Below are 12,396 nucleotides of genomic sequence, written 5' to 3'. Positions count from 1 at the left end.
TCTTTGCAGGCATGCCTAGATGTGCCACTGTTCCTTTGAGGGGCCTTTCAAGTCATTTGTAAACACCCCGTTTGACTGCTCATCCTTGTTTGGGCCAAAGGTAAAGGAAACACTGACCAGGTGTGAACAGGAGGGAAAGACTCTGCCGTCGGAGCCCGTTTTTCCACCCCAACTCGGCCTTTTCCCAAAGGCCAAAGGGGAGGGAAGATGTGGTTCAAGAAAGCCCAAGGAGCCTTTCAGGACACATGTGGAGAACCCCCCTCCAGGGGCAGAGGAGAGGGTAATAATGGAAGATGCCGCCCTCACGGCAGAGGGGGTCCGCAACACCAGGGTGACAGAGATCATTTCTCTGGACAACCCTACCAGCGCTCCTGAGATGAGGCCTGACTGTCCTGCTCTGGAGGCGGTTGGGGGTCGCTTATCTTTGTACCCAGAAGCCTGGTTAGCTATCACAAACGACAGATTGGTACAAAGCATTATTTCCAGAGGGTATTTCATACCGTTGTCCACTCCACCCATTCCCGTCAAGAGAATCCCTGGCATTCCACCCAGTTACAGGGAACAAGCAACCATAGAGGTCCTCAAGTTGCTAGAAAGAGTCATCCAACCAGTCCCAGCAGACCAAACAGGATTCAGAACTTACTCAAGATTCTTTTTGATTCCAAAGAAAACAGGGGACTGGAGACCCATTTTGGACTTCAGCTGACTGAACCAATTTGTAAAAAAAAGAGAAGTTTTGGATGGTCACGCTTCAGTCCATAGTTTCCTTTTTAGGGAAGGACAATTGGATGTGCTTGATCGATCTCAAAGATGCTTACTACCACATAAAAATGGCCAGACCATCCAGTGATCATCTGCATTTCTGGCTGGGAGCCAGTCACTACCAGTTTCGAGCCCTGCCCTTTGGTCTCACTACAGCCCCCAGTGTGTTTACCAAATGTATGGCAGTGGTCACGGCTCACCTGAGGCATCTAGGATTCCAAGTGTTTCCGTACCTAGACAATTGGATCCTTTCCACCACCACCAGGCATCAACTGTTTCAGGCAACACAATCCACTCTGACACTCTGCAACATTTAGGCATTATGGTCAACTAAGAAAAGTCTGCCTTGTCGCCATCACAGCATATCGTCTTTATAGGGGCAGAGTTAGACACTTCAACCACCGCTCTATGTCTTCCAGTCAAAAGGGTATCAATTCTTCGCCAACACATCACTTCACTGGTGTCAAAGAACTGAGCTCCAGCCATAGCGGTCTTGAAAGTACTAGGTTTGATGGCGGCAGCAATTTTAGCCATTCCATTGGCGAGGATGCATATGCGGATTCTTCAAAGGCTCCTGTTCACTCAGTGGTCTTACCAGGAGTTGCCAATGAACCATATGATTCTGATTACAAACTTATGCAAGAGGGATCTTCAGTGGTGGTTGACGTCTCTATATGTCACAATAGGATGCCCTTTTGTACTCCCCCCTCCAGTAGCCACTGTGACCACAGATGCTTCCCTGATAGGGTGGGAGGGGCATTTTCAGGGAAAGACTGCCCAAGGCACATGGTCGGATCAAGAGTCACACTTGCATGTCAGTGTCCTAGAGATGAGAGGGGTACTTCTGGCATTGCAGTACTTTCAGGAGTCTCTCCCTCTAGGGACAATTGCCATACAGACAGACAACATGTCAATGGTCTGGTATTTGAACAAACAAGGTGGGACCAAGTCTTACCGCCTTTGCCGAGAAGCCCTCAGAGTTTGGCAGTGGGCTGTGTCTTCCCAGCGCTTTCTGTTGGCAACGCACATCCCGGGAGATCCAGCATGACAGTGGACAAACTGAGCAGGGCAATTTTGTTGCCACACGAGTGGTCCGTCAAATAGGAGATTGCAGACAGGATTTTCTGCAAATGGGGCCAGCCTTGCTGCAATCTTTTTGCCAGCCACATCAACACCAAATGCAGAAGCTACTTTGCCCTGATCCCCCCCTCCGGGAGAACCCCTGAGGGATGCACTCGTACATGATTGGCCCCCGGGTCTCCTCTATGAATTTCCCCCAGTTCCGCTGATACCCAGATTTTTACAGAAAGTGAAGTCATTGGGAAGGACTGTCATTCTTATAGCCCCTCATTGGCCTTGGCAGATTTGGTTTCCATTTCTTTACCATCATTTTTTGGAGGATTCATGGATCCTGGACCCAGTTTCAGACCTTCTGACGCACCCGTCAGGGGACCTCCATCCTTCCTCGCAGTCACTGAAGCTAACTGCTTGGCTGCTCCAGTTCCCCGTATAGCCAGGCTTCATAATCTTTCAGATGACACAAGTCAAATTTTGTTGGCTTCCCACAAACTTTCCACCAGAACATTGTATTGTAGTAAGCGGAAAAGATTTTCTGTGTGTGCTTCTAACAAAAACCTTGATCCTTACCAAGCTCCATTGTCATCCATACTAGAATTCTTGACCGAGATTTTTCATGAAGGAGCAGCAGCTGCTACCATTAGGGTCCGGTTAGCAGCTATATCTAATTTTCATGTAGGTATTGATGGACTGAATATTATGCAACACCAGTTATCCAAGGCCTTCCACAAAGGTACCTTTCACATGAGACCTCCAGTGAAGACTCCTTATTCTCCCTGGAGCTTGAATTTCATGCTTTCCCACATTATTCTTTCTCCCTTCGAAGCAGCATCATCTTGTGAGCTCAAGTTTCTGTCTTGGAAAACTATTTTTCCTAGTGGCCATTACTTCTGCCTGCAGAGTGTCAAAGCTTCAGGCATTGTCTATCAAGCCCCCATATATGATTTTTCATCCTGACAGAGTAGCCCTTAGGACTACCCCTTCCCTTTTGCCTAAAGTATGTTCTGAGACAAACATCAATCAAGTTATTGAGTTGCCCGTTTTTTTCCCCAACCATACCAACAAATTAGAATACATGCTGCACAAACATGATGTTCACAGACAGCTTAGGTATTATCTGGACAGAATAAAAGACTTCAGAAAGTCAGACCAGCTTTTTGTTTCATTCTCTGAAGCCAGAAAAGGTAGACCAGTGGCTAAAACAACCCTTTCTAAGTGGCTTTCAGATTGTATCACCTACACGTACTCATCTGCTAATAGGTCTTTGTTGCATAAAGTGAAGGCGCATTCAACCAGAGCAGTCTCTACCTCCTCGGCCTTTCAAGCCAAGTTACCTCTTGATAGTATCTGTGCTGCAGTTACTTGGTCTAAGCCTCACACTTTTATCACTCATTACAAAGTGGACAAGGCCTCCAGGGACAGGGCTTCCTTTTGTTCTACGGTCCTGAAAAATGTACTCCCGTGAGCCGCCCAGGATTTAGGGTGCTAGGTATGCTACCCATCAGTGAAGAATGAATAGCGAGGTTGAACAACTTCACATAAAGAAGTTATGTACTCACCATAAAGGTCCATGTGAGTTGTTCCATCTTGCCTTCATTCTCACGTCCCTCCCGCCTTCCCCCATCTGGCTGACAGTTGACCTGGAGACTGACTTCATCCTGGTTATTCAATGTTTCTTCCTGTCTGGGGAGATTAGTCCTCTTACTAGGATATGGTACACACAGCAAACAAGATCTGAGGTAATTCCATCAATGCATCATGGGATAAGGGGCTTGGTCTCGAGCTACTGGTAATCTTTGAGGTTTGTTAAACGGCCATGTCGGAGCCGAGGATCGGCTCCAAACCCATCAGTGAAGAATGAAGGCGAGATGGAACAACTCACATGGAACGTTATGGTGAGTACATAACTTATTTTTTTGTTATGATTAGCAAATTTCACTTCGGTGATTTTGTTTTTGAGAACTTGCCTAAAAAAGCAGTATGGGGGAGGCAAGACTAATCTACTTCCTTTCTCAGAAAACATCACAGTTTGTTTAGAGATCCACACTCCAGTACTTCTTTATTCACCACTGCAGTCTTCTTTGCTGTTGTCTGCCAGCGCATGAGCTTTGGTCAGAAACGGTCAATTTGTAGACTTAAATATATCTTCACCAATATAATATTTGTATAGGAGATTATGAAAGTGCCTGTTTTACTGGTACTGAGGTGTTCACAACACTCGATGCATTTGTGTATTTTACATCTTCAGCGAAGTTGCAGTGACCAGTACAGTATCCAAAACACAAGGTATCAAGTATAAAATATCCACAGCTAAATCTGCCTATCCTTAATTTGCTATGCTTACTGCTGCACAAAGCAAAGTCTGTTGCCTGCCCCTGTAGTACAAGCAAACCAGTAGACACTTTTCCTTCATTCATCACTGCTCTTTATCCTTTCTTCTATTAACTGATGTACCCATCTCTCCATCCACTTGTAATCACCTGATTTAAAGCTGTTGCTGTACATATCAAATCAGTACAAAGACCTTGGCACATTGTACAGAAGTAAGACCTGCACTGCTAATGACCTAAATAGGATACCAGTAATAGTAATGCAAGGAAATTAAATCATTTGTACCCTACAACTACTTATATTTGTGTCACATTGAACCACTGTTACAGTTATATTTGTGGAAAGAGCAACATGGCTGTTGGACGTGAAAATGTGCTAGCAATGATTGTATCCCCGCAAGGTCTAGTCATGTTATTCAGCATAGTTCAATAATGAAGTTATGTTAAGGATAAGAGAAGATTATGAGATGGAGCTGTGCATTGTATACAAGGATACTGAGTGAGGATTGCAACTGAGTCTGTATTTGAATTGTATTCCACATTACAGAGTGTGAGTTGTCATCCTATGCGAAGCAGAATACACATGGTCTGCATACCCATTTAAAATTTTTTGCTACATGGTATGCAGGTTGCCCTTTTTCTGCAGTGTTGCAGTTTGAGTACTCAATAATTATAATAAGCAATATCATTTGTTTAATTTCTTAACTTTATAAATCACAGTTTCCTCAGGAAAAAAAGTATTGCATTTTAAAATATTTGTTCTGTGACTTAATTCTCCTGAAAAAATGTATATCACACAGGTCCATGTTTTTAATTCTGAAGTAGGTGAGCTCACCTGGTTAGAGTTGCAACAGTTGAAATACATTGTCTGTGATAATGATGTGCAGCTTTGTAAGAATAACAGCTTCCACAAGTTTGTCTGCAGACAGAATTTTTAATTTCGTCAGATGTCTCTTCTTGTATATGTATTACTGTGATTTGTAAAATCTTAAGTAGAAAACGTACATAACATTCTTTTATATGAGTTATGTATTTGAATGCATTTACTATTAATGATCCATTGGAAATGAGAAAGTGTGAACATATAGTTTGTTGGAGTTTAATATTCTTACCTTGAAAGAGGATTTTTATCAAATTACTAAATCCCTTGCTTTCTTAAGGAACTGAATTATTCTTTGTAAAATTACTTATAGGATGCATTATTTGTAATATAAGGTGTTTATGATAGCATGGTTATGGATTCTGTATAAGTGGTTGAGGTGAAATTCCTCGAGTGTCAGTAGTCTAAAGAAATTCAAGTGTCAGTAACCCAAAGAAAAAGATGCAGAATAACAACAATGATCTCTGTTTCCCACACAGAAATCATCGCCAGTGCAATTTCTGAATGTGCATTGGCAATTATTCACTTCTTTTGGGAGATTTCACCCTTCGAACTGGTGTAACCACGGAGTTGCTATATATATAAGTTCAGGGGGCTGTGGGGGCTTGCCTCCCTGCAAAAAATGCTTAATTAATTTTTTCACCTTTCTGTGCTTCATGCATTATTTGTCGGTATTTCCAATGTTCAGCATTGTGGAGATTGTCATTTCATAGTAGAACCGATAATTATCCTACACAATTTTATTGATACTACTATCCCACCTGCAGACCTAGTAGATTATTGATGGATCTGTCATCCATGTTGACATGGCAGAAATTTACCAGGCATTCATTAATTCTGCAGTTAGCAGATTAATCCATTTCAGGTTGCAGGAAGACTCAACCTGGCCCCTCACTTAGTGGGCATAGACTGTCTGTCCATTGTAGACTTGCTAAACATATAATCAGTAGGTTATGGACTTCAGACACTGACACTGATCAAAAATAATTCTGAATAAAGTCCCTGACTGGGCTGCACCTACAGAGAAGAGGACATCTGTAATATCTGTTGTTGGATTTATTTTGGAGTATGAGAAATTATGTGCTTTTCCAGTTTTTCCAGAGCAAAAGTGGCAGAACTTTGCATGTTTACTTAAATAATGAAGTCATGAATTGTCCTAATGAATAAAATGACAGATGAATTGTATACAAATGCGGGCTGTTAGATGATTCTTTTGTCAAGTCTGTTCATTAGAGCTTGTGTTGTATGGTCATTGTAATTACAGGGTGACTATTTCAGAACGAATTGACCTCAGCAACACATTTTGTACACATTTTGCTTCTCAAAAAGGAAAACTAAATAACTTTAGCTTTTTCTTAAATTGTTCAACCTTACTATGTATCAAACTTTAGCTTGCCAGTTACACTGTTATGAGTTACTTTTTTCCTTTTTTGTGTGTTGGGGATTTATAAATGTACTTTTTTTATTTTTACCATTCTTTTTTTTAGGTTTTCGTTATGTTTTCTTTTTAAATAGCATTTCTGTATGTTGCCTTTAATTCATATATTCAAGTTTCATTTGCGTAATAAAAATGTTCGCCACTGTAATGTTGCCAGTTTTGGTAACAGTAGCAGATTTATATTATGTGGCTGTTTTTCCCTGAAGGTACATGGAAGAGATTGTAGAGAGTACTCTGTCATTGCTTACAGTAACTTATGAGCAGATGCAGAGGAATGAGACTTCCCAGAAAACACTGGAGCCTGTACATTTTCTTGCAATGCTGGATATTAAAGCTACTTGGTTCAGGAAGTGGATGGTAAGAAATCTTTTAACTGCTTGCATAAGGTATGACTGCATTTTCTGTTTTGTGTAGTAAGATCACAAAGTCCACACCTTTCTTCTCCAGGGTGGCATGTGTAATTAATGGGTAGAAACTTGTTCGGTTTTAACAAGAGCAATCAAAGCCACGTAAACAACATTCAGAAAATGTAAACTACTTTCATACTCTGCAGACTCACCTTTTCCTGTAGTACATGCTGCATACTGTCCAAAGCCTTTTACAAGAGTAGAGTTAAGTAGGCATTATGATACAACACTGTGCTGGCAGCTTTGTGAGCACAGATGTGCGGTAAAGGACAAGTCTAAAGGCTCGTCTTTAAGTACCTAAATATGTCATTAGCAGCCAACATCCTGAAATATCTCAGCACTCATGGAAAGCAGTTTTAAAAATATAAAAAACAAGAAAATGCATTTCATTTGGTTTTGAATTTTAAAGGAGTGATTTAAAATTTCTGTCTCTCAGAAAATGATTTTTAATTAAATCTTGTCTTTTTACACTTTTCTTAGGTTATTTTCTGCATTCATTCATTTATTCAGCTAATGAATAGTTTTGAAGAGTGCTAAATTTAGTTTGTATTTTTTAGTTATGGACTAGAAATTTGCCTTGCATTCTTACCACAAGTAGTATTTTTTACTTCTGTTTAGCAGTATAGAAATTGATAAGTTTGAGAAATATTGTTTTTGAAATATATTTATGAGTTGTTTAGAAATGAATGAAAACACCTGCTTCAGTAGAGCTCTGGTATGACTTGTCACTTTTATAAGTGAGAGTGGATGGATCATTTCTATGATTGTAGGGAGAACTTGGAGGATTTTATAATAAATATGAATGCTATATATAATATGTATATGTATACATACACTTATATATATATATATATATATATATATATGTGTGTGTGTGTGTGTGTGTGTGTGTGTGTGTAAGTAGTTGCATTACATTTAGTCAACGTATTATTTGGTCGACAAAGTGTAGTGCAGGCTAGTTTGTGCCAAAGGCAGATTGATCAACTGCCATTTTGGGCAAATGTGTGTTTAGTCCACAAAGGGGAGTGGCTTTTTAGTAGGGGTGGGAATGTATGTGTGTGGGGGGGATGGGTTAAGGTTTGAATGAGGTTAGTAAAGGGGTTAAGTTTAGTGTGTGTTAGAGTGGAAGGGTTAGGTAAGGGAATAGGTTTGGTGTATGTCTGAGTGTTTATGGGTTAAAGTAGAGTAAGAGTTAGGTAAAGGGATAGAAATCGTGTATGTATGTGTGTTTGTGGATTAGAATTAACATAAGGATTATTTTTGGGGCTAGATTTAGTGTTTGTGTGTTTGTATAGTGTAAGTGTCAAAGCTGTCTTGTGTAATGGTAGTGTTACAGAAAGGATTTTTCTAAGGTAAGGCGTATGGCTAGGGTTAGGGACAGGATCAGGATTAGCACACATTACTAAGGTGGAGCAGGGGCCCCACTAACCACCTTTGTAATGCATGCTAACCCTAACTCTGCCTATGCCCATGCCCTAACCCTAAATGTACACCTTACCTTAGAAAAAACATTTCCATAACATTGCCATTATTCAGACAAATTTGGTTAAGGTTTGAAGCTCAGCAAATTAATTTGTTTTTCTTTTTCAAGCTACTCCGTTTTCAGTTTTTTATATTGTGACATGTTGTGGTTGATCTTTTGTGTGTCAGTTAACATGTTACACATTTACGTATATATACAGTTGATATAAAAAGTGTACACACCTCAGTTAAAATGCCAGGTTTCTGTGATATAAAAAAATGAGACCACAATAAATCATTTCAGAAATGTTCCCACCTTTAATGTGACCTATAACCTGTACAATTCAATTGAAAAACAAACAAGTTTGTTAGGGGTAAAAATATAAAAAATAAAAAACATACAGTAAGCTGGTTGCACAAGTGTGCACACCCGTAAACTAATACTTTGTTGAAGCACCCTTTGATTTAATTTTAGCATTCAGTCTTCTTGGGTATATACCTGCAATAAATTAAAGAGACTGTGATTAACCCCAAATAAATTTCAGCTGTCATAGTAGGATTTTCCTGACATTTACTCAGTTGCCTGCTACAGCAAAAGCCATGGTTCGCAGAGAGCTTACAAAGCATCAAAGGGATCCCATTGTTGAAAGGTATCAGTCAGGAGAAGGGTACAAACACATTTCCACAGCATTGGATATACCATGGAACACAGTGAAGACAGTCATGAAAAAGTGGAGAAAATATGGGACAACACTGAAGTTGCAAAGAACTGGACATCCCTCCAAAACTGATGGAAATACAAGACTAAAACTGGTCAGGGAGGCTGCCAAAAGACTTACAGCAACACTGAAGGAGCTGCAGGAATTTCTGGCAAGTACTGGTTGTGTACTACATGTGACAACAATCTCCTATATTCTCCATATGTCTGGACTGTGGGTAGGGTTGCAAGATGGAAGCCTTTTTTTACACCGAAAAACATCCAGGCCCAGCTAAAATTTGCAAAACAATACATCAAGTCTCCCAAAAGCATGTGGAAAAATGTGTTATTGTCTGATGAGACCAATGATGAACTTTTTGGCCGCGATTTCAAAAGGTACATTTGGCGCAAAAGCAGTACTTTGCATCACCAAAAGAACACCATCCCCATGGTGAAGCATGATGGTGGCAGTATCATGCTTTGAGGTTGCTTTTCTTCAGCTAGAACTGGGGCTTTAGTCAAGGTGGAGGGAATTATGACCAGTTCCAAATACCAGTTACTTTTGGCCCAAAGCCTTCAGGAGTCGGCTAGAAAGCAAAAGATGTTGAGGAATTTCAGCTTTCAACACGACAGTGACCCCAAGCATACATCCAAATCAACAAAAGAATGGCTTCACCAAAAGAAAATGAAAGTTTTGGAATGGCCCAGCCAGAGCTCAGGCCTAAATCCAATAGAAAATCTGTGGGATGACCTGAAGAGGGCTGTGCACAAGAGATGCCCTCACAATCTGACAGATTTGGAGTGCTTTTGCAAGGAAGAGTGGACAAATATTGCCAAGTCATGATGTGCCATGCTGATAGACTCCTACCCAAGAAGACTGAATACTGTAATTAAATCAAAAGGTGTTTCAACAAAGTATTAGTTTAAAGGTGTGCACACTTATGCAGCCAACTTATTGTGCATTTTTTATTTTTTATCTTTTTTCCCTAACAGATTTGTTTGTTTTTTTAATTGAATTGTACAGGTTATAGGTCACATTAAAGGCAGGAAAAGTTTTGAAATGATTTCTCATTTTTTATATCACAAAAACCTGGCATTTTAACAGGGGTGTGTACATTTTTTATATCCACTGTATAGCTACATACACATGAATATATAGAGAGATACACATGTGGATTGGTGCAGTCATTTTGACTGATTGACTAGCAATGGTTCAGTGAATCATAGTTAATGTAACAAATTTGAATGAAATCTCAACTCACAGAATCACCTTTGATTGAAAAACTTTATTACACCAAATATTACTTAAAAAAAATGCTTTTCCTGCAAGGGGCAAGCTTTGCCTACACTCCTCATGTGTGGTGGTGGTTGGGGGGGGGGGGCGGTGCTTTTTTCCCCCACACACATTCGTACTAAAGTATTCTAATGCCTCAGTTGCTCAGTAGTGGAGAAAAGAGAAAAAAACACACATGAGGTATGATAGTCTGTCAAAACAACCACTATATATATATATATATATATATATATATATATATATCTGTGTGTGTGTGTATATATATATATATATGTACATACACATAAGACATACATATATACATATATACAAATCAGACAAAAATGCATTTTATTCATACATTAGTGATTTTGTTAGTTATACGTTGTTGATTTGTGATATTGTTGCTTTTGAAGTATAATGTGGTATTCATTGCTATGCAAAAGGCATATTGGATTTGACATACCCCAGTGGGTAAGACACTGAATACCTGCAGGATTCTGTAGTCCACAGAAAATAAGCACAGATCTGATGTTGTCAGTTTTCATTCTATCCTTAACTGTTGGGTTCAGATGTGATCCTCGGATCCAACTCTACCTTTATTAATGCTCATGGTAACCAAAATATCTCTCAAGCTTCTCCCTTACCCAAAATGCACGAACCCTTGCCGCTTTTCGCAAAATAATGTGGTCAGCCTTAGCTCTTGAGCTTCATTGCTAAATTCTTCAGATAAGTTAGACTTTTTGTATATCAGAACTTTATATACTGCCATTTTCTATTATTCCCTTGCCCTTTTATGTTTTACGTATAGTATATCTGTAAATACCGTTGTTATCTATCCCCTATTTTCCTTTACACTTGAGTGTATTTTTAATTACCATTGTTGGTAAAATCCTTTTCTTTTTTTGTTTCCTACTCCGGATCCTATTGTCTTGCCAAGAACCCAATATTCCTCATTGGTATATCCTGTAACTTCCAGGCTGCCTTCCCCCTTTAAGGAAAGGAGCCATACAAAGTCACCTTCCTTGGCATCATCTCGTTCATCCAGGAATTTGACTGAAGAAGATGTGCCTTGGATGATGAGTAGGTTTCTCTCTGTGCAGATCCAGATGGGTGTGTTACCGACTCCTACATTTTGTGTCACGAGGCCCATCCATCGATCACTCCACCACCACAGACTCTTTCTCTGATTCCTTTAGTTGCTTCAGTGTCTCTGGATCCACGTTTTCCAGGTCTGTTAAGCTTGGATCTGAAGATAGCTTTATCCTTGGACCCAAAAGTAACTCTGAGTGCCTCCGCTCTGACATCTTCAGATCCGGAGTACTCTCAGAGCCGAAACTGCCTTGTTGGGTCCAAAGTCCTGGGATCGACTCCAAGGATGTCAGAGCCATCTCTGCACCTTGGAGCCTTGGCACTGAACAGCTCAGCTCTGACTTCCTCCTCAGGGAGATTGCTTTCAGGGTGGGAGAGGGCAGTGGTCCAGAAGACTCCCTTCTCAGAGCTGAGGTCTACTCCTTCTCTGGGGCGATCTGCCTTCGAGGTTATAAAGAGGGTATTTTCTGCTCCAACGACAGATCCAACCCCCTCATATCTACAGTCCAGCTCCTAGATGTCTCTACTCTTGGAGCATCATTCAGTGCCACAGGGAGAGCCAGCTCGAGATCTCCACTGTACCCAGCAGGGATTTATAGCCTTTTCTGACACTTCCCCGAAACACCCCAATGAGGAAGTCCCCAGAAAAGAGAAGGTGCAAGAGGAGGCACTTGGACTCTCCACAAGCTTCAATCAGTGAGGATACAGACTTCAGTGAGGGTGAAGGGTCCCCAAGATCACCTCCAGAAGACGTCTCGTTTGGAGATATCCTTGAGATCCTGAAACAGAGAGGTTGATGGCCCCCAGCAACCCTTCACCTGAGGAGTCAGTATTTCTGGAGGCCTTTGGAGCCTGTCTGTCTCCTTCCTGGGTTACTCCCCCCACTGATGAGCTCATTGATTTGGTCTCACAGTGGTCATGGAAGGGGGAACTGGAGCCCTGAACTAAACCCAAAGAAAGACAAGATGGACAAAGCAGC

The 12,396-nt window shown here is 40.7% G+C and overlaps 1 protein-coding gene across 1 annotated transcript in view; it reads left to right on the top strand.

Moving 5' to 3' along the window:
* TBC1D32 (TBC1 domain family member 32) overlaps positions 1-12,396 on the top strand; it is a 1,886,357-nt gene that overhangs the window by 142,147 nt on the left and 1,731,814 nt on the right. Inside the window, exon 5 of the mRNA XM_044086982.1 lies at positions 6,694-6,844. Within this exon, the coding sequence (XP_043942917.1) occupies positions 6,694-6,844 (151 nt within the window). The remainder of the gene's footprint in view (positions 1-6,693; positions 6,845-12,396) is intronic.

The sequence above is a fragment of the Protopterus annectens genome, chromosome 1.part1, assembly GCF_019279795.1.
Source record: "Protopterus annectens isolate FY-2018-M chromosome 1.part1, PAN1.0, whole genome shotgun sequence".
NCBI lineage: Eukaryota > Metazoa > Chordata > Ceratodontiformes > Protopteridae > Protopterus > Protopterus annectens.
The sequence above is the reverse complement of the archived record's forward strand: the minus strand, read 5'-3'. Positions and strand labels throughout refer to the sequence as shown.